The sequence below is a fragment of the Leucopleurus acutus genome (genome assembly GCF_964270905.1).
Source record: "Leucopleurus acutus genome assembly, chromosome: 3".
In the NCBI taxonomy this organism is placed as follows: domain Eukaryota; kingdom Metazoa; phylum Chordata; class Mammalia; order Artiodactyla; family Delphinidae; genus Leucopleurus; species Leucopleurus acutus.
The window spans coordinates 62768635-62792381 of NC_139145.1; the positions used below are offsets into that span (position 1 = coordinate 62768635).

The following is a 23747-nucleotide window of genomic DNA, read 5'->3' on the forward strand; positions in this document are numbered from 1 at the left end:
TCAAAAATTAAATACAAAAAAAACATATTAAAAGCAGCAAGGGAAAAACAACAAATAACACACAAGGGAATCCCCATAAGGTTAACAGCTGATCTTTCAGTAGAACTCTGCAAGCCAGAAGGGAGTGGCAGGACATATTTAAAGTGATGAAGGAGAAAAACCTACAACCAAGATTACTCTACCCAGCAAGGAACTCATTCAGATTTGATGGAGAAATTAACACCTTTACAGACAAGCAAAAGCTGAGAGAGTTCAGCACCACCAAACCAGCTTTACAACAAATGCTAAAGGAACTTCTCTAGGCAAGAAACACAAGAGAAGGAGAAGACCTACAATAACAAACCCAAAACAATTAAGACAATGGGAATAGGAACATACATATCGATAATTACCTTAAATATAAATGGATTAAATGCTCCCACCAAAAGACACAGACTGACTGAATGGATACAAAAACAAGACCCATATACATGCTGTCTACAAGAGACCCACTTCAGACCTAGGGACACATACACAATGAAAGTGAGGGGATGGAAAAAGATATTTCATGCAAATGGAAATCAAAAGGAAAGTGGAGCAGCAATTCCCATATCAGACAAAATAGACTTTAAAATAAAGACTATTACAAGAGACAAAGAAGGACACTACATAATGATCAAGAGATTGATCCAAGAAGAAGATATAACAATTATAAATATTTTTGCACCCAACACAGGAGCACCTCAATACATAAGGCAAATACTAACAGCCATAAAAGGGGAAATCGACAGCAACACATTCATAGTAGGGGACTTTAACACCCCACTTTCACCAATGGACAGATCATCCAAAATGAAAATAAATAAGGAAACACAAGCTTTAAATGATACATTAAACCAGATGGACTTAATTGATATTTATAGGACATCCATCCAAAAACAACAGAATACACATTTTTCTCAAGTGCTCATGGAACATTCTCCAGGATAGATCATATCTTGGGTCACAAATCAAGCCTTGGTAAATTTAAGAAAACTGAAATTGTAACAAGTATCTTTTCTGACCACAACTCTATGAGACTAGATATCAATTACAGGAAACAATCTGTGAAAAATACAAACACACAGAGATGGCTTCCCTGGTGGCACAGTGGTTGAGAGTCTGCATGCCAATGCAGAGGACATGGGTTCATGCCCCGGTCCGGGAAGATCCCACATGCCGCGGAGCGGCTGGGCCCGTGAGACCATGGCCTCTGAGCCTGTGCGTCTGGAGCCTGTGCTCCGCAACAAGAGAGAACACAGCAGTGAGAGGCCTGCGTACCGCCAAAAAAAAACAAGAAAAAACAAAAAAACCAAAAACACATGGAGGCTAAACAATACACTACTTAATAACAAAGTGATCACTGAAGAAATCAAAGAGGAAATCAGAAAATACCTAGAAACAAATGACAATACAGACAGGACGACCCAAAACCTATGGGACGCAGCAAAAGCAGTTCTAAGAGGGAAGTTTATAGCAATACAATCCTACCTTAAGAAACAGGAAACATCTCGAATAAACAACCTAACCTTGCACCTAAAGCAATTAGAAAAAGAAGAACAAAAAAACCCCAAAGTTAGCAGAAGGAAACAAATCATAAAGATCAGATCAGGGCTTCCCTGGTGGCGCAGCGGTTGAGAGTCCGCCTGCCGATGCAAGGGGCACTGGTTCATGCCCCTGTCCGGGAAGATTCCACATGCCGCAGAGCGGCTGGGCCCGTGAGCCATGGCTGCTGAGCCTGTGTGTCCGGAGCCTGCGCTCCGCAACAGGAGAGGCCACAACAGTGAGAGGCCCGCGTAACACAAAAAAACAAAACAAAACAAAACAAAGATCAGATCAGAAATAAATGAAAAAGAAATGAAGGAAACAATAGCAAAGATCAATAAAAGTAAAAGCTGATTCTTTGACAAGATAAACAAAGTTGATAAACCATTAGCCAGACTCATCAAGAAAAAAAGGGAGAAGACTCAAATCAATAGAATTAGAAATGAAAAAGGAAAAGTAACAACTGACACTGCAGAAATACAAAACATCATGAGAGATTACTACAAGCATCTCTATGCCAATAAAATTGACAACCTGGAAGAAATGGACAAATTCTTAGAAATGCACAACCTGCCGAGACTGAATCAGGAAGAAATAGAAAATATGAACAGACCAATCACAAGCACTGAAATTGAAACTGTGATTAAAAATTTTCCAACAAACAAAAGCGCAGAACCAGATGGCTTCACAGGCGAATTCTATCAAACATTCAGAGAAGAGCTAACACCTATCCTTCTCAAACTCTTCCAAAATATAGCAGAGGGAGGAACACTCCCAAACTCATTCTACGAGGCCACCATCACCCTGATACCAAAACCAGACAAGGATGTCACAAAGAAAGAAAACTACTGGCCAATATCACTGATGAACATAGATGCAAAAACCCTCAACAAAATACTAGCAAACAGAATCCAACAGCACATTAAAAAGGATCACATACCATGATCAAGTGGGGTTTATTCCAGGAATGCAAGGTTCTTCAGTATACACAAATCAATCCACATGATACACCATATTAACAAGTTGAAGGAGAAAAACCATATGATCAAAAAAAAAAAAAAAACCATATGATCATCTCATTAGATGCAGAGAAAGCTTTTGACAAAATTCAACACCCATTTATGATAAAAACCCTCCAGAAAGTAGGCATAGAGGGAACTTTCCTCAACATAATAATGGCCATATAGGACAAACCCACAGCCAACATCGTCCTCTATGGTGAAAAACTGAAACCATTTCCACTACGATCAGGAAGAAGAGAAGGTTGCCCACTCTCACCACTCTTATTCAACATAGTTTTGAAAGTTTTAGCCACAGCAATCAGAGAAGAAAAAGAAATAAAAGGAATGCAAATCGGAAAAGAAGAAGTAAAGCTGCCACTGTTTGCAGCTGACATAATACTGTACATACAGAATCCCAAAGGTGCTACCAGAAAACTACCAGAGCTAATCAATGAATTTGGTAAAGCAGCAGGATACAAAATTAATGTATAGAAATCTCTTGCATTCCTATACACTAATTTGAAAAATCTGAAAATGAAATTAAGAAAACACTCCCATTTACCATTGCAACAAAAAGAATAACATATCTAGGAATAAACGTACCTAAGGAGATAAAAGACTTGCATGCAGAAAATTACAAGACACTGATGAAAGAAATTATAGATGATACAAATAGATGGAGAGATATACCATGTTCTTGGATTGGAAAAATCAACATTGTGAAAATGACTCTACTACCCAAAGAAACTACAGATTCAATGCAATCCCTATCGAACTACCACTGGCATTTTTTTACAGAACTAGAACAAAAAATTTCACAATTTGTATGGAAACACAAAATACCCGGAATAGCCAAAGCAATCTTGAGAAAGAAAAATGGAGCTGGAGGAATCAGGCTCCCTGACTTCAGACTATACTACAAAGCTACAGTAATCAAGACAGTATGGTACTGGCACAAAAACAGAAATATAGATCAATGGAAGAGGACAGAATGCCCAGTGATAAACCCACGCACATATGGTCACCTTATCTTTGATAAAGGAGGCAAGAATATACAGTGGAGAAAAGACAGCCTCTTCAATAAGTGGTCCTGGGAAAACTGGACATGTACATGTAAAAGTATAAGATTAGAACACTCCCTAACACCATACACAAAAATAAGCTCAAAATGGATTAAAGATCTAAATGTAAGGCCAGAAACTATCAATCTCTTAGAGGAAAACATAGGCAGAACACTCTATGAAATAAATCACAGCAAGATCCTTTTTGACCCACCTCCTAGAGAAATGGAAATAAAAACAAAAATAAACAAATGGGACCTAATGAAACTTAAAAGCTTTTGCCCAGCAAAGGAAACCATAAACCAGATGAAAAGACAACCCTCAGAATGGGAGAAAAGGTTTCCAAATGAAGCAACTGACAAAGGATTAATCTCCAAAATTTACAAGCAGCTCATGCAGCTCAATAACAAACCCATTCCAAAAATGGGCAGAAGACCTAAATAGACATTTCTCCAAAGAAGATATACACATTGTCAACTAATACATGAAAGAATGCTCAACATCATTAATCATTAGAGAAATGCAAATCAAAACTGCATTGAGATATCATCCCACACCTGTCAGAATGGCCATCACCAAAAAATCTAGAAACAGGGCTTCCCTGGTGTCGCAGTGGTTGAGAGTCCACCTGCCGATGCAGGTGACATGTGTTCGTGACCCGGTCTGGGACAATCCCACATGTGGCGGAGTGGCTAGGCCCGTGAGCCATGGCCGCTGAGCCTGCGTGTCCAGAGCTTGTGCTCTGCAATGGGAGAGGCCACCACAGTGAGAGGCCCACGTACTGCAAAAAAAAAAAAAAAAAAAAAAAAAAATCTAGAAACAGTAAATGCTGGAGAGGGTGTGGAGAAAAGGGAACACTCTTGCACTGCTGGTGGGAATGTAAATTGATACAGCCACTATGGAAAACAGTATGGAGGTTCCTTAAAAAACTACAAATAGAACTACCATACGACCCAGCAATCCCACTACTGGGCATACACACTGAGAAAACTATAATTCAGAAAGAGTCATGTACCAAAATGTTCATTGCAGCTCTATTTATAATAGCCAGGAGATGGAAGCAACCTAAGTGTCCATCAACAGACGAATGGATAAAGAAGATGTGGCACATACATACAATGGAATATTACTCAGCCATAAAAAGAAACGAAATTGAGCTATTTGTAATGAGGTAGATAGACCTAGAGTCTGTCATACAGAGTGAAGTAAGTCAGAAAGAAAAAGACAATTACCGTATGCTAACACATATATATGGAATTTAAGAAAAAAAAATGTCATGAAGAACCTAGGGGTAAGACAGGAATAAAGACACAGACCTACTGGAGAACAGACTTGAGGATATGGGGAGGGGGAAGGGTGAGCTGTGACAGGGCGAGAGAGAGTCATGGACATATATACACTACCAAATATAAGGTAGATAGCTAGTGGGAAGCAGCCGCATAGCACAGGGAGATCAGCTCGGTGCTTTGTGACAGCATGGAGGGGTGGGTAGGGAGAGTGGGAGGGAGGGAGACGCAAGAGGGAAGAGATTTGGGAACATATGTATATGTATAACTGATTCACTTTGTTATAAAGCAGAAACTAACACACCATTGTAAAGCAATTATACCCCAATAAAGATGTTAAAAAAAAGATACATTGAAGGAAAAAAAAAAGAAAGAAATGAAATTGAGTTATTTGTAGTGAGGTGGATGGACCCAGAGTCTGTCATACAGAGTGAAGTCAGAAAGAGAAAAACAAATACCGTACGTTAACACATATATATGGAATCTAAGGGAAAAAAAAAAGAAAGGGTCACTAAGAACCTAGGGATAAGACAGGAATAAAGACCTACTAGTGACCTACTAGTGAATGGACTTGAGGATATGGGGAGGGGGAAGGGTAAGCTGGGACAAAGTGAGAGAGTGGCATGGACATATATACACTACCAAACGTAAAACAGATAGCTAGTGGGAAGCAGCCGCATGGCACAGGGAGATCAGCTTGGTGCTTTGTGACCATCTAGAGGGGTGGGATAGGGAGGGAGGGAGGGAGGGAGACGCAAGAGGGAAGAGATATGGAAACATATGTATATGTATAACTGATTCACTTTGTTATAAAGCAGAAAGTAACACACCATTGTAAAGCAATTATACTCCAATAAAGATGTTAAAAAGAAAAAAAAAAAAGAAACAGGCAGGAAAGGCTAGGAGGAGGGCTGGCGTCGCACCTTGCAAGTCCAATTATGACATTTTCATTCACAATCTTTTTAAGATAATTATGTTTCAACCTGAATCTTGACAGTAAAGTATATGTTTACGAAATTGCCAGTTAGATAAACTAAGTGTGTAAGATGATTAAACAGAAAAAAGACATTCATGGACATTTTTTTCCACGTTATTTAAATGTGTTGTTTCTGGTGGACATGTCAAAAGTTTCACTGTTTTTTTAGATCAAAACTAAATGACAAATAGTGCAAGACCTGTTGCGAACAAGCATGGTGGTCGTGGCCAACTCCATTACTGTTTCCTGAAATGTGCTTCCAAAACATACAGTATATATGTGGAATCTAGAAAAATGGTACAGATGAACCAGTTTGCAGGGCAAAAATAGAGACACAGATGTAGAGAACAAACGTATGGACACCAAGGGGGAAGTGGGGCGTTACAGGGGGGGATGGTGGTGGTGGGATGAACTGGGAGATTGGGATTGACATATACACACCAATATGTATAAAACTGATAACTAATAAGAACCTGCTGTATAAAAAAAATAAATTAAATTTAAAAAAAAAGAAAGAAATGAACCCAGCATATAAATTAACCTGTTTTTCTATCCACATAAAAATCTAGGTTTGATCCTAAGAAACTGTGGCTGAATTTCCTCAGGAAGGCTGCTTCAGCGGCCATCAGTAAGCAGCAGTGAGTCTAGGCCTGCTCCGTGCAATACTTGCCCTTTAGTAGGTGCTCAGTCTGCATGGCGACAAGCAGGAAAGCACACTCCTGCTATAGTATAGCACTGAAACAGAGGTGTGTGGCCATGCCTGCATGTTGCTGCAGTTTTGTCATAGTGTGGGAGCTCATAGTGTGGGAAGCAAAGGCAGCAGTATCCATGGTGGCCATTTCTGTGGCAGAACCCCTGAAGAACTAGGCACATCAACAGGCAGGAAGGGACAATAAAATTAACGTGGACTGAGTACTTTCTACATGCATGTTACCTCATTTAATCCTCCTACGGACCCTATGGCCCACAAAAGTTATCCACATTGTACAGGTAAAAGCACAGAAAAGCACTGTACTGAAGCACAGAGAAGTTAAGTGACATTCTCAACTTTGCACAAATGGAAATAAAACATACAGCCCTCGGCCTATTTCCGCCACATCATGACCTCACACTCTCCACGTCCACCATTAGCTTGGCCTAAACCCACATTTCAGCTTTTCGGACACTCCTCCACCCAAGGCGGATAGACTGCTGTGTAACTTAACCAATATTCTTCCATTAGTATAAGAATAGTTTGGGTTATGAAATTTGTCTTAATCTCAGCGATAGGACAATAATTTCTAGCAAGATTTCATAACTTCTCAAAATATTCCAATCACGATATTCTTTTTCATCTCAACAATTTTTGTTTGCTCTGCCCCTGGGGAACCTGCAGGATCCTGGGAGAGTAACTAGCATCTTTGCCTTATCACCCCACAGGTTGGGAAGCAGCACCTTCAGAAACATGCAGCGCCGGCACACGACACTGAGGGAAAAGGGCCGCCGTCAGGCCATCCGCGGTCCCGCCTACATGTTCAACGAGAAGGGCACTAGCCTGACGCCCGAAGAGGAGCGCTTTCTGGACTCGGCTGAGTATGGCAACATCCCGGTGGTCAGGAAAATGCTGGAGGAGTCCAAGACCCTCAACTTCAACTGCGTGGACTACATGGGGCAGAACGCACTGCAGCTGGCAGTGGGCAACGAGCACCTGGAGGTCACGGAGCTGCTGCTCAAGAAGGAGAACCTGGCGCGGGTGGGGGACGCGCTGCTGCTGGCCATCAGCAAGGGCTACGTGCGCATCGTGGAGGCCATCCTCAGCCACCCGGCCTTCGCGCAGGGCCAGCGCCTGACGCTCAGCCCGCTGGAGCAGGAGCTGCGGGACGACGACTTCTACGCCTACGACGAGGACGGCACGCGCTTCTCCCACGACATCACGCCCATCATCCTGGCGGCCCACTGCCAGGAGTATGAGATCGTGCATATCCTCCTTCTAAAGGGCGCGCGCATCGAGCGGCCCCACGACTACTTCTGCAAGTGCAATGAGTGCACCGAGAAGCAGCGGAAGGACTCCTTCAGCCACTCGCGCTCCCGCATGAATGCCTACAAGGGACTGGCAAGTGCTGCCTACTTGTCCCTGTCCAGCGAAGACCCTGTCCTCACCGCGCTGGAGCTAAGCAATGAGCTAGCCAGACTAGCCAACATTGAGACTGAATTCAAGGTAACTTTCCCACTTACCACTCTGCTGGCAGATTGCCCTGTGGGCTCTTCCAGGTGTGTCCAGGAGCCAAATGGGCTGTCTTCTGGTCTAACACTGGGTCTTGCCTATTCAGGCTCACAGGGAGGAAGGGAACTTCCTCAAGGTGTGGCAGATGTAGGCCTGAAGGAAAAGCAGCCCATTAGGTGAAATATTTGAAACCACATAAATGTGGTAAAGAGGTGACGTAAATGCAAATCCATACAGTAAAAGACATGCAGCACACAGGCAAGATTATACTGTGGTTCTAGTATAAATGTCTCAGCTCTGCCCCAGGCAGCTCAGGAATGTCTAGGATACTTCTGGTTGTTTCCTAGTCCAGGTCTTGGACTTCTTGATTGTCTCACCTGTACAGTTTTCACATTGTTTTGTTCATAGCTCTAACCCATCCTAGACTACTGTGTTGATCCTAGATTCAATAGCAATAGCTTGCTGAATTGAGAAAGGCTTGCAGTTATGTCAAAGGGCTGAGGAGGAGGTACACCAAAATAAAATAAAACTCTCTCTGTAGAGTTGGGCTTGTCATCCCAGTAGATGGGCCCAAGGCGACACCCCCTGAGAATACTTGGAACTACCAGGTTAGTCCAGGAGATGGAGACCCATCTCCAAAGTCCATCATTCAATAGTGGTCCTGTGCTTTTACTGTCAACTGTCACTCCCCCTGAAAGAGAAAACTGGGACCTAATTCTTTGGACAGTTTAATAATAAATTAAAAGTAAATATTTAGTGGGCACTTACTGTGTACCAAGCACTAAGTTCCTTACCTATATGATGTTTAATCCCCTCAACAACCATTGGTATGGGTACCATTATTGTGCCCATTTTATATGAAGGCACAGAGGTGGAGAGGTATCATGTAGCCAATAAGCAGTAAAAACCATTGTTTTAATCTAGGCACTCAGACCCCAGAGCCAGCTCTTAGCCATTCTGGGAAGTTGTGAGTCAGAGGCCTTGTTCATACATTGGGCTTCTCAGAGTTTCACTTGTGTCTATCTGAAAGATACCTTCCACTGCAGAAGGTGTGGCTGAAAGAGTAGAAAATACAACTGGGCTCATAATTTCTCATCCTGCCATTCAGTCAGAGCCTATGATGCCATGAAGCATGCAAAAAGGTTTCACATGTTGGGCTGACACAAGATGTCACCGGCAGGAAAGGAGTTCATTGTCCAAATAAGATGTCAGGGCAAGAGTTGCCCCTGCATGGGACACAATTAGGTGGCGAAGGATTGGTACCAACTCACAGCAAAGGGGGCCTCATGGACCATCCTGTTCAGGAAGATCTCAAAGGAGGAAACAGAATTGGGCTAGGCTTTAATGAGCAGAAGGAACTGAATCAGTGGGAAGAGAGATGTAGGCATTCAGAGGAGGCAAGTGAAGGTGAGGTCCAGAATGGCCCACAGCAGGCAGGGGACTGATGAGATACTCCATGTGACTACAATAAAGACTTCCTGTAGGGGCACCAGAAGGAAATCTGAAGAGATGAGTGGGCAGACCTCAGAGGGCCCTGCATGTCAAGCTGAGCAGTTTGGATATTATCCTCTTAGAAATGGAGAGCCCCTGAAAGTTTGTGATTAGGAGACTAAAATGAAAGCTAGGGTTTTGGAAATTTACTTGACTGGTAGGTAACATGAATTAGAGGATTTGGAGTGTGAGACACTGAGACTGAAGAGGGGGACAATTTAGTTGTGCATGCATGAGGCCACTGAAGCATCTCTGTAGGAATGGGATCACCCAGAGCCAGGCACTGAAGAACTAGGCTTACAGGAAGCTGCAGGGCACTGAAAATTATGAATAGATGAAAAATCCTGTAATTAAACTAATTTCACTCCATCTGTCCCCTTACCTTGGATCCATCTACTGAACTGGAGCCACTTCCATAAACCCTGTAACATTCATAGCCTCATCTAGAAAAATTGGTGGATGTAGATGTAGAGATTAACCGAAGAAGCTCCCAAGGAATGTGGCTATTGCCTCTCATTTCCTTGTTTCTGTACAATAAACTCCACCTACCAGCAATAAGTCCAGTGATGTCCCAAGGAAGCTTAGTGGAATTTTGCTTGTTCCCTAGGCTTCAGACTGAATATGCACAAGCATATAAAAGAAATGGCTAAGCCAATTAACTTAGATATTTCTGCCCAAGAAAAAAACAATTCAAGCAAAAAAATGTTTTTTGGATCAGATTATCTGGATAATTGCCCAATTCTCTATTTATCTGGAATCTGGGAGCATGCCAGCCTTACTAAATAAAATGATGCTAGACTAACATTTGGAAGTACATCTGAGCCATTTGTTTTCTTTACTAAAACCCAAAGTCTGGCATATTTTAGTATATATAATAATCTAAAACTGGAAGTTTGATGAAAGCATCTACTATGATATTTTGATTTAAAAAGTAAATTATGGGGCTTCCCTGGTGGCGCAGTGGTTGAGAGTTCACCTGCCGATGCAGGGGACACGGGTTTGTGCCCCAGTCTGGGAAGATCCCGCATGCTGCAGAGTGGCTGGGCCCATGAGCCATGGCCGCTGAGCCTGCGCGTGCAGAGCCTGTGCTCCGCAACGGGAGAGGCCACAACAGTGAGAGGACTGCATACCGCAAAAAAAAAAAAAAAAAAAAGTAAATTATGAAAATTATGTACAATTAAGAACATGACTAACATAATGACAAATCTTTTCTACAATGCAATGAATAAGAGTTAGCATAAATACATTTGCTGGCTATTAACATCCCCCTAGTTACCTTTGTTTGAAATAATGTCTTTCAGATTGTCGACAAATGGTGCATTATAAATTAACATAAGCCTTCCTTTAGAACTTTATTATTTATTAAACTGTCCTTACATGTGCATTCCTGACATTATAAATCTTCCCAGAGAAAAGAGCAGCTTATTAGCAAGAGGGAAGTCGAACTGCAATAAAAGAACAAAGAGCAAGTGATGTGCTCTAAAATGCACTCTCCAGGAGTCTGTTCTGCTTTAGAGGGACTACGCATTGATGAGTGCAGCCATGTGGTATGGAGATGACCCAACGCCATCAACTGCATAAAAAAGCTATCAGGTTCTCACTGGAGATGTCATAAGTCGTCCTCCAGATCCTCTAAAACACTCATTCTGGGAGTGACTCTTCCTGACTAGAAAATATCATGCAGGAAAACCTGGATTCAGTTGCCCAAGCTATCGGGTTTTTTTGTTTGTTTGTTTTTTAAAGATGATGTTGGGGGTAGGAGTTTATTAATTTATTTATTTATCTTTGCTGTGTTGGGTCTTCGTTTCTGTGCGAGGGCTTTCTCTAGTTGTGGCAAGTGGGGGCCACTCTTCAGCGCGGTGCGCGGGGCCTCTCACTATCGCGGCCTCTCTTGTTGCGGAGCACAGGCTCCAAACGTGCAGGCTCAGCGGCCATGGCTCACGGGCCTAGTTGCTCCGCGGCATGTGCGATCCTCCCAGACCAGGGCTCGAACCCGTGTCCCCTGCATTAGCAGATTCTCAACCACTGTGCCACCAGGGAAGCCCCAAGCTATTGTTTTTAGAGTCTTTTTAATTTACCACCAGAAGAAAGTTTAGTCATTAGCAATAAGTAGAGCCAATGTCAAGGTCTCCAGTAAATTCTGGCTGGAGTCAGATGCCTGCTAGCAAGCCATTATTTGTAGTGTGGAAATTATGCACATATTTTCTTACGCCTCTCTAATCTTCTTGGGTCTACAAAGATATTAAAACTTGATGTGGCAGTGAGGCCTCCCTAATGCCATGAATGGTGCCCAGTAATCTAGTAAGCACTCCATAAATCCTTGAATAAAGGAAATCCTGGAAGGATAATCATATCACTGATGAAGCAAGTGATTACTTCTATCTATGATTTAAACTCTTCCAACAACTATGGATTTAACAGAGGTATTTCATGGACCTGGTGAAATGAGGAAGCTCTAAAGATTACAAGGTGGTTGAAAACTAACACACGTTAAATAACTGAAGACCAATCATATGCTGCACCGTCTGATGTCAATGACCACTCAGCTCCTGGAGGGCAGAGATTGTTTTCCTGGTCTTGCCCACACAGAACAGAACATGTGTCACCTTGGAGCACTGCCCACAAATGGCATTTTGGTTAACTGATTTATCTACACAGTAGGAGACAAAGAAAGGGAAACTCTATCGGATAGACTTTTCAGAGGTGTTTCATCCTGATGGAACGGGCTTTCTGTGTAGAGGTGCCTGGAGTAGCCTGGAAAAATAAGGAGTCTGCCTATCTCAGTTGAGTTACAGCTCTGCCACCATGAACACAATACGGTCTTTACATTTCTCTTGAATTAGCCTGCATGGTTTTCTTCACTGATCATCCTTCTGATAAAATTGCTCAAGGTCCCCTTTATTTTGCTGGTATCTTCTCAGTCAAATTCCTGGGCATCCTGTCTAGGTGTATTGTTTATCTGTGGAGCTGTTATTTCAAAAGGATTACAGATGTGTTTCAAAAGGATTTCTCTTTCTTCCAACTTAGAGTTATGCCAACAGCAATGTCTGGTGGGAGTGGGGAGGGGATGGGGAAGGAAAGTATGACAAAGGAATACTGTAGAGGGAGGTTTAGGGGTTTGGAAGGAAAGAGAAAGCAGGATCAGGATTGGAGGTATTCCTCTTGCTTTCTCACCTTTTGCTTAAATTGAAAAAGTACCCAGTGTTCCCAAGTCAAGAAACCGTGGAAGCCCAACAAACACTTTACCTTAGTTATTTAAGATTTGGTCATTCTGAATAAGCTGCAACTAAGAAGGCTTTTCCTGTTGACAACACATCAGCATGGCGGCTGCAGACTGTGCTTCAGATACAAGCAATTTATTCTTAGAGACCACAGAGGGGAAGAGTAGGGGGGAAAGAAAGCTAAAGCTATAACTTCATCTTGCTTGAAGTGCTGATGATTTTTCTGTTTGTCAATGGGTTGTTAACTACATGCATTACGAAAAATAGATAATGAATTATGTATCAAGGTTTCTGTTGCCATTTTAAGACCCATAAAAAACTCTCTGGGCCTAAAATACCACAAATTAAAAATGCAAATAATGATAAATCGGACCAATTTGCCACCTGCTACGATCTCTAGTGAGATCCCATTGTGAAGGTAAAGATGTTGAGATGACAGTTTGCAATTTGCTTGCAAACTTATCAAAATGGAAAAGGGAAGAGAAGGGGAGAAGGTGAAGGAGTGACTTTGTATTGTGGAACACATCTGAACCCTGGAGTCTGGAGCCATGAAGCTCGAGCAAAGCCCTCTCTGGGCCTCGGGCAGTACTGAAAGCTGAACAAGCCCATTGCCCCCAGCCTCCGGAGGAATCTGTGTTTGCACCTGTTTCTCATATGCTTTGAATATTTTTAGGATTTTTAAATTTTATAGACCAACATCCTGGGAAAATACACTTCCTTGAAGTCTGAAAGCTTGGCTGGTAGTATAAACAAATGCCTGCTTAATATGCAGGAAATGACTTGAAAATTGTTTCCTTTTCCTTTGGGAAAATATTTTTAAGCTGTGAAGGCTACAGGTCTTAAAAGCAAGTTGTTTTTGCTGTTGTTTAAGAGAATCAGGCAGAAACCTCCTAAAAGCACTCGTTTATATACCATCCAAAAGACCCTCAGGGATCTGACTGTGTCACCCAATCCCTCTGCTTGAGCATCTGAGGATGCAGAATGTAAGCACAGAAGAGATAGATCACAGATGTCAGGTGATGAGCTATAATGGGACAGCCCCCCCAACTAAGCACGCACAGGTAAAATGCGGCCAGAGCATGTGCGCTGGTCTCCATACCTGAGAGAAAGATCCACGGACTGGCTTATCCCAGGAGAAGAGACAGAGGTGATTCTGCCCACGTTAGCTTTGTCTTTTTCTATTTTTCTACCTAAGTGTCTGGAGGAGCACTTTCACCAGAGCATTCATTAATGAGTCATCACAGGAAAATGAGCTAATTAATGTGTCCTTTAATGACAGTTTTTCATTGGGTCACAACTAATGCCTTAAATGATTTTTCCTCTTCTACTGTTTATGCCAAGAGTATTAGCCTCTAAACTACAGGGAGACAGTGTAAGTTGGGTGACAGGTATTCAGATGGGAAAAAGGAGGCCACTATGCTAGACGAGGACAAGGACAGGGGACAGGCTTTGGGTGAGCACCCAGTGCAGCCATGCTTCATTTTTTCAAGGCTATGGAGTCGAAAGCACAGAGCTTGGCTCCAGAATCAGAATGACCTGGGTTCCAGTTCAGAGTCTTCTCCTAGCAACCATACAATCCTGGGCATCTATTGGAAGTTTGTTTTCTTATTTGAAAAATGGAGATGGGGGAGGGAACAAGTGTTAGGAAAGAACTGCAACGTGTGGGAAATGGAATGTTTGTTTTCCCCACCCAAACACTTGCCCTTACCCTAATCTCTGTAAATGACATCTCGATTCACCCCATTGTTATGAGCTTTCAATGCCTCATCCTATTCAACCTCCAGAATGTCCTGGCACATATTAGGTACTCAGTAAATATTAGTTCAGTAAAAAATGAGTCAGTGAGTGAATTAATGAATAATGACCTCCGAGGGTGTTGGTGAGGATTAAATGAGATGAAGAAAATAAAACTCTTTGAAGAGGACCTGACCCCATAGTAAGTACATAATTTTCCCCAGAGATCACAGTGGGGATCCCTTTTTGTTCCCCAAAGCCCACTGGATTTTCAGCACCACAACTTTTCTTCCCAATAAACACAACTTAAATTTCAACACCTCCTCTGTTCAGAGGGTCTTCCTGATTTCTGCTAATTCCTCCCCAATCCCAAAGATATTTCCAGAATAAGAAAAAGTACAGGCTGTACGTATGAGCTCCATGATTAACAATAGGTCAAGGGAGTATTTTCCAATTGGAAAAATGCAGACCACTGAAACTGAAGAAGCCTGGCGTGCTGCTAAAATATTGCTGTGAAAAGAAGCAACATGGGCAGGAAAGACAGAGGCTGCAAAGAGGGGGAGGGAGAAAATGGGCAAGCTGAGCTCCTGCCAAGTACAGACGGAGATTATTTTTTGAAAAATATCTCTGTGTTAAAGATTCATCACTACACACAAAAAAACTGGGAAAAAATCATTTCCTATACAAGTGCAACTATCAGTCTGAAATATCAGAGATATGGAGAAAATGGAGGCAGTTCTTAGAGGATATCAGGCAATGAGTAGTAGCACAAATTATATCAAAAGAAAATGATGAAAATGTAGAGTTTTTCTCTGAAAAAAAGTTACAGTTCTATATATAAATTAATCATAATATACCAACAACAGGGAGGCATGTGTTTTACTAGCAGCAAATTCACATGTAGATTAAATGTGGAAAATATATGTCAGGAGGGTGGATGGAAATATGGTCTGTAGACCTGTAGAATATCAGAACTGGATGGACCCTAGTTACAGAGCTATCTGAAAATTCAGCATTCATGCAAAAAATACTTAATTAAGCCTCTAGTATGAGCCAGGCTCTAGGTTGGGTGCTGGGATGAAATGATGAAAAGATAAGTTCCTGCCCTCAGGACCTTACAGTCTAGTGGGGGAGACAGGCGTTCTTCATATAATCACACAAATAGCTTTACAAATCATGCTGAGTGCTAAGCAGTAGAAGAGCAATTTTAAAAGCACTGACTTACTGGGACAGCTGACTCTGTGTGAGTGTGTGCATGTGTTGAACGATTTCTCAGAGATGACGACATTGAAATGAAAATGGAGGGTATGAGACAGATAGACAGCAGGGAATGGGAAAGATGGTTCCAGGCACAGCAACTGCACATGAAAAAGCCTAGTGAAGAGAGGGAAAAGAGAGGCCTGTGTAGAGAACTGTGACTAGCTCCCTATCATAGGGAGTAAACAGAAGAGGTGACAGGTGACAGAGGTGCTGAAGAACCACTCAGCCATGGCCTTACCACTTGGCAGCCTCGGTAAGAAGTTGGAATTCACTGTAGGGTGAATGGGGAGCTATCTGAAGGTTTCAGCAGGTGAGTGAGTGACTCAGCTTGGGAAGATCCACTCTGCCTAGTGTACTAAGTGGCTGGGAGGGGACAAGACTGGCAGGAGTTGGACAACTGCTGTAGGAAGGGGCAGTCCTCCCAGGAAGGGGGCGGGGGGAGTGGCAGAAGGACCAGCACATCTCAACCAGCAGGTGACTCACTGCAGTTGGAGTGACAGCACAGTCAGAGAAGGAGACGGCTCCTGGCTGTTTCCAGGACAGCTGTCTTATCTAGGAGTTCCCAGGAACTTCTTCTGTCCCTAGGGCCTCTCAGTGCTCTCCAGAGAGACACAGGGAGGGGAGGGAGCACAGAGCCAGTTCTTTATTTCTTCTCCAAGGTGGAAGCCCAGTGGAGTAGCAGGAGGGCAGGACAGTGATGAGGATTCTGATTTTCTACCTTGAACTTTGGAGGTACAGAAGGGTGTGCCCCAGGCTTGGCCAAACTATTCACGGCATAGCACTGCCAGCACAAAGGTATCGGAAAGTGGGTCCAGTATAAAAAGTTTTCCACTAGATTTCAATCTTTCCACTGCGCTTTCGCAGATTCTCAAGACATCTTTCTCCCTGTGCTTGCTGCATGGTCCAAGTAAAGTTTACATTAAAGTAGAGGAAAATATCTAATCTCATCTCTGATTTGTGTTCAACTGGAGCTCATTTTATCACAAATAAAGGCACAAAGGAGACCGCTCCCTCGTCTTCCTCCAAGACTCTGGATGTTGAGAATACCAGACCAGGAGGATACTGCAGGCAGATGAGGCTCTTCTGGGTACCCAGAATCCTCCTTGGTGAAATCCCAGTTGAGTCTAGGTGACTATATTAATTTCCTAGGGCTGCTGAAACAAAGTACCACAAATGTGGTGACTTAAAACAACAGAAATTTACTTTCTCATAGTGCTGGAGGCCAGAAGTCCAAAATCAAGGTGTTACCAGGGCCACGCTGGCTCTGAAGGCTCCAGGGTAGGATACGTGCTTCCTTGGCAATCCTTTGCCTATAGATACGTCACTCCAATCTCTGCCTTTGTTGTCACATAGTGATCTCCCTGTGTGTTTGTCTCTTGCCGTCTTCTTGTAAGGACATTCTTAGAAGGACCAGTCATTTTGGATTAAGGGCTCACTCTATCCCAGTAGGACTTTGTTTTAACTAATTATACCTGCAAAACCTATTTCCAAATAAGGTACCGTTCTGGAGTTCTAGGAAGGATGTGAATTCGGCGGGGACACTACTCAACCCTATACAATAGGTAGCAGCAGGTTGAGAAACTGAGGAAGGCTGACACCAAGAATCTAGGCAGACCCACAGAGCAGGGCAGGATAAAAGTGCAAAGGTCAGTTATTCTGGGAACCAAAAACAGTCCTAAAACTAGGAGGTCATTCTGGAAGAAAGGACAGAGACTACTGATGCGTTCTACTGACCAAGGCACAAGCTGAGACAGGCTAATTCTGTAAAAGACTGTGTGTGTGTGTGTGTGTGTGTACGTGTGTGTCTCCGTGTGTGTGCACATGTTTGTGTCTGTGTACGTGTGCGTGTATGTGTGTGTGCATCTTTACGTGTGTGCTTGTACATGTGCGCGCATGTGTGAGCGTGTACATGTGTGTATGTGTGTGCGTCTGTGTACGCGTGTGCGTCTGTGTACGTGTGTGCGTGTACGTGTGTGCGCGTGTTTGTGCGTGTGTGTAGGTTGTGTGTGCGTGTGTGTGCGTGTACGTGTGTGTGTGTACGTCTGTGTGTGTGCATGTGTGTGTCTAGGAGAGGCAGGGTGGCTAAGAAGTGGGAGGTAGATGACAGAAGCAATGGGGGAGACAGTAATGGGCCACGACCCCTATCCAGTAGGAGAAAAACATTTTCAAGTGTTGGGTTTGGGGATAATGAAAATAAAACACACGGATTAGAAAACTTTTAGAGAATATATAAAAGTAGAGGGAACAAAAACGTCAGCATTGGGCTTCCCTGGTGGCGCAGTGGTTGAGAGTCCGCCTGCCGATGCAGGGGACACGGGTTCGTGCCCCGGTCCAGGAGGATCTCACATGCCGCGGAGCGGCTGGGCCCATGAGCCATGGCCACTGAGCCTGCGCGTCCGGAGCCTGTGCTCCGCAACGGGAGAGGCCGCAGCAGTGAGATGCCCGCGTTTGCTCCTGGTGCTCCCTCTACCCCCAGGTACAAAAACTGAATTAATACTATAACTACTTGATGGATCATTACTATCATGTTTTTGTTTCCCTTCATACTTTACCCCCTATTCTCCCTCAGCCCCAAGAAAAGCACCCACTTCAATGTATTTAATGTATTTACACCGAATATTGTGGCATTCCCCCATGTGATATCAACACATTACAAATAACAGTTCCTAGAAAATTTTAGTGTCATGTGTCCTGAGGAAAACTTTTCCACTACCATCTTAGGTTGCCATGGTTGGGGGCCTGTGAATTGACTAACAAAAGACAGATTAACGGGAGAAAAGACCGAGTTTATTCACACGCACACAGAAGTGCATAAAAGAAGTGGCTCCCTAAACAGCTAAAGACAGGGGTTTATATACCAACCTAGCAGGGTAAGGAAGAGGAGAAAAGGGTTTAAGGAAAAACAGGATGTTGAGGAAACACATGGGCTTTTAGGGATACAAAGGGAAGGCTTGAGAGTTCGTGAAGTTTGTTCTCATCCAGGTGGTCAGTCTCCTTTCTGGCTGTAAACCACGCCCCCAGCCCCTCCACAGAGGGGATTTATGGCAACTGTATTTTTGGGAGGCTCTCCTCAAGTTAGCAAAAGAAGTTTAGTTACTGTTTGTTCAGATGTTTTTAACTTAAAATAATCTTCATGTCATTTTGATGATTTTGAGAGTGCCTACACGTACTCATGAAAACTAAACCTCTGAGCCCCATCACAGAACTCCTGTGGACCAGTATGAGGTGAAGCTGGGCCCCAGGGACTAAGGAAGGGCCATGTGAAGAAGGGTTTCTGAGTCGTGCCCAGGGAGAGACAGACTTGCCTGTGTAGGGGAGGAATTTTCCCTCCACCTTTCTGAGTGCAGAGCTGAGACCCCTGTGATAAAGACTAACAAAAGAAAAACAAACACAAGTACAGAGAAGCACATATACCTTGTGTATACATGAGAAATACCCAGGGAAAAATGAGTAACTCTCTGAAGTGGCTTAGAATTCAGGATTAAATACCATCTAATAGGGAAAGGTATGGAGGATGGGGGCAGGGGTGCAGGCCTTTTAGGGGAGAGTAAATGAATTTTAGGAAACACGGATGGGCGCGTAGAAGAATAGATGGGAGGTATGATAGTTTGTGACAAAGTCTGTCTGGGTATAGTACCTCCTCTCCTGTGACAAGAGCCCATCTTCCCTGGTTCAAGAAGCTCCCAGGGAAGGGATTTATGGCCATCAAGTTCCTTCTGGAGGATCTGTCTTGAGGCAGAAAAGGGGCATTCAGAGAAAGCCTCTCTCTGCATTTGCTGTTTTTTCAAGTGTATCATGCAAACAGATGAGAGAACTCAGAGATGAGTAACTCAAAGGGGTAGTTAGAACTTGGGCTTATATAACATCGTAACAAAAGGATAAATTTTTAGACACATGACAAGACAACAGAAAAGAACTCTGAGCTTCTAGGGCATCAAATTGTGGGAAGGTAAATATATGGGAAACTAATGGTAGATGAGAGCTAGTTTTAACAAGGTTGTTGCGTAGATACCTCTGGTGCTGTCTCTGGGCTGGTAAGGGTCTAGTCTCTGGTGATTAACATCTGTTTTCCTTGGTAGAGAGTGGAGGAGGGACACCCTTTACAAATTTATGCTCTGCTTTTAGCCAAGTAGGAGAGGGCAGAGAGCTTTTCTTGTATCTGCTTCTTCTTAATTGCCTTTAGCTCAGAAGAATCCTTATGACAAAGCGGCCCATTTTAGGGTGGCAGATTCTGCTACCCTTCAAGCCCATGAATTGTAAGAAGCTGGAAAATACCATAGCAGCTCTTGGATTCCAGGTAGAGTTCCATTTAGTACCAATTAGGAAAACTGAGAGAACTGCATTTGATTGCAAAGGGAAAAAAGTTTCCATCATTCAGAAATCTCGCTAGGCATTGATGAACTAGTGTCTCTCTCTCTCTCTTTCTTTCTCATTTATAAACTATGTGATCAGTACCTACCGTAAGTGTTATACACTCAAACACAGTGTAGGGATAATAAACACTCTTTTAATATCCTGGCACAGGCTTCCTTTCAAAACGTGTATTACCTTAGCACTAGGAGGCCATGGACTTTTCCATCAGCTCTCAGTAAGACAGATCAGGTGGTATGGTACCGTCTGCACTCTTGCCGACCCCAGGAGCCTGGAGCAGTTGGAGTACAGGCTCTGGTCACCGCAGATGCAGAATGGTATATGGCCCAGGAAAAATAAGGAAACTAATCTTGTGTACCTAGTCCTAAAATTACAGTGATGTAAGAATGACTGAGGCTAAAATTTTCTAAATACTATCACTTCTCAAACAGAAAAGCACTCCCCAAATGCTTGGTAGCAGGATTATCTTTCCTATTATGATGTTCTTTCCATCTCCCATACCTACAGTGTGAAATTAATAATAATGACCTGTTTTTCTGGGCTGCAGAGCAGGTTTACTAATTACTGATGGATAAGTGCTTTGAACATTAAGAAGGGCCATGCTGAGATGCTAAGCTTCTCTCTCTCTTCCTCTCTTCACCCCCACACACACATCCTGGAAATACAATACACTTCGTTTTACCAGTAATACAGGTGCTTGGACCTGGGGCATCAGAATTCATGTTTGCATTTTGGGGAAGGATAGCACGCCTTTTACTGATACATGTTGAAGACCAGGGCTTTGCCTGTTGAGTTAATAGCTCTCTCCAGCTTCTCCTACATATACTTTGAAAGCAGTAGCTCAAGAATCTTTCTGATGACAAGTTCTCTTTTCTGGTGATTATTAATTTTGCTTAAAGTTTATTCTCCAAAGAATTCACCTAATACCTTCCCGCAGCACATCAGAAACTTGATTTTTTATGTGCTTAAACCTGATATTTTAATGTAAGCATGGAGATGAGAGCCAGGAAATGTGGAAAATATGTTTTAATTTGGCTTTAAAAAACTAGGAGCAAGAGTTTATTTCCCCAAATGGTATTCCCTCTAAGATTACAAAAGTAGAAAGCAGATTTTAAACACAGGGTTGGATCTTTTCTTTACCTAAAGCAAATATGTGAGGCATGTGCTCACTGGTAGTCAGATTTCAGAGATTACTTGAGGGAACCAAATAGCTTGGAGCCTTGTGGTCACACTCTGCCCAGGGCACAGCATATGTCACACAGGTGATTTGCCACCATAAAAGACGATCCTCGGGGGCAATGCTAGCATGGGGGGTGCTGAGTGAGGAGACCCAGGGCTCCACCAGGAACTGACTTGTGACCTTGGCTCAGTCACTTTACTTCTCTGCAGCTCATCTTCCTCATGCATAAAACCAGGTACTTTTACTAACAATCCCTTGTTGAGTCCCCACTTCTCTAGGCCTTTCTGCTTCTCATTTCTACAGGGCATTTTCATAAACAACATCTAAGTTGAGATTTAAGAAGAGATGATTATTCCCATTTTACAGTTGAGGAAACAGACTGAGAATGGTTAAATGGTTTTCAGCAAACGGTGGTCTTCTTTCTGTGTGCCAGATACTGTACTAGGTACTAGGTCTACAAGTGTGGAAGAGACCTGAACTCTGTCCTCAAAGCAATGGGAGAGACTGGAGTGTTGAGGGATAAACAGAACATAGTAGAGTGGAAGCAATATGCTATGAGAACACGAAGAAGAGCGCAGCAAACTGCCTGGTGATGTGAGATAAGGATTCCTGGAAAAGATGATATTCCGAAGTGCTTCTTCAAGGATGAGTTTGGCAAATGGAGAAGGCAAAGAAAGACATAAAGGCAGACAAATACCACGTGCAGAGGCGTGAACGGCCCAGTGTTCTTGGTGGACAGGTGCAGCTGGATGGGTTTAAGGGAAGGAGGCTAATCTTAGGGAAGTATATTGAAACATGGTAATAAAGATGCATGGATTTTATCCTGTAGCTTTTTAACCAAGGGGATAGTGGTTTGGCATCAGGGTAGAAGGAACTGTTGTCGGTAAACAGTCCAATCAGGAGGCTAATTCAAAAGCCTAGAGACCAAATTCTAAGGACTTGAATTAAGATCACGACTGTGAGTGTGGGCAGTAGGGCTCAGACAGTGGAGATTGTTTAGATCAGAATCCATAGATCTTGGTAACTAATTGGCAAAGACAAAGATGAACCCAGAACTTCTACCTCAGGAGGCTGAGTGGATGGGGACTCTATTTCCTGAAGCAGAAAGCAGAACATCGGGTCTGGATGTTTGGAAGACCCATGTGTTCAGCTTGGGGCATGCGGAGTTTGAAGTGTGTGCGGGACTTACCAGTGTAGACGACCACTTGGCAGTTGGATATTGAAATCTGCTCCTCAGAATACAGGCTGGGGTTGGAGGTAAAAACCTGGGAGTCATCAGCACATAGGTAACAATGGAAGCTGTAGAGAGAAATGAAAGCATATCAAAGCCTTGGTCTCTCTCTTTTTATATTTTTACAAAACAGCTTTAAGTCCTACTTCCAAGTGTTATTAAGTCATTCTTTGGAGAAATCAGTCAAAAAACTAGAATCTTATTTTCCTGATTAGATTTGAACTTATTTAAATGCAATCACTTACTCATCTTCTACCCGTGTCTTCTGGGACTTTTAGAAAGTCAGTGCAGTTTGCTATGCACAAGATAATGAGCCTTGAACAGGCAAGTCTGGCTCCAAGACCATCTCTGAGAGCCAAGAATAGACCCCCATTCGCACCTCCTAGATCTGTTCCCTGCTAGCCACACACCAGCACTTACGTGTGCCTCAGCTTCCCATAAATAAAATTCTTGAATCAGAGTATATGTATGGTCATTTTATGCAACATTTATCAAGTCCTATAATGTGGCATGCCCTGGGCTGAGATATACAAATGAATGAAGTTAATTAGTCAAGTATGAACGTGTCATACCTGTCAAAGAGAGCACTTTGACAGGTCTACTGGACCCTAAGAATAAAATGCAGTGGGTGCCCAAGCATGAAACAGTGGATTTCCCCAGGGATATCAGGAAAGCCATCCTGGAGTTACCTTCCGCCTGGTCTTAAGAAGAGTAGAGGTTCTTAGAGGAAGTAAAGAGGAGCATCAGTCCAGACTTGGGAACACAACGGACAAAGGCACTGAGGTGAAAAGAACGGTGTATGCTCTTTTGATCAGAGAAATCATAAGTACTGATGTGCCTAATTTGGTTTGGGGGTTTTGTTTTATAATTAGCAGGGCTCTACATTTTTTTAATTCCTACCTTGCCATCTAGTCATTAGCCCCTCTTAATCAGTAGCATTTTTCAGCAATCACAAGTAAATTTTTAAAAATTACTTCTATACATATGCTGTGCTATAATTACTCTTTAAAAAAAGTTTCCTGAACATTTACTATTCTGAATCTATAATCAGGTGAATCATGACATAATCCTCTGGAAGGGTATGTTATCTGCTAATGCCAATTCTAAATTAGTGTTTCTCTGAAATGTTTTCACAATATACGGTAAGTACAAATAAGATGCATAGGTCA

At 42.9% G+C, this 23747-nt stretch overlaps 1 protein-coding gene across 1 annotated transcript in view; it reads left to right on the top strand.

Moving 5' to 3' along the window:
* Positions 1–7331: 7331 nt before the first annotated feature.
* The window catches only part of TRPC7 (transient receptor potential cation channel subfamily C member 7), a gene marked incomplete at both ends in the record, with an annotated part of 122581 nt that continues 106165 nt past the window's right edge, over positions 7332–23747 (top strand). The window contains one exon of the mRNA XM_082835488.1: positions 7332–8084. Within this exon, the coding sequence (XP_082691614.1) occupies positions 7332–8084 (753 nt within the window). The remainder of the gene's footprint in view (positions 8085–23747) is intronic.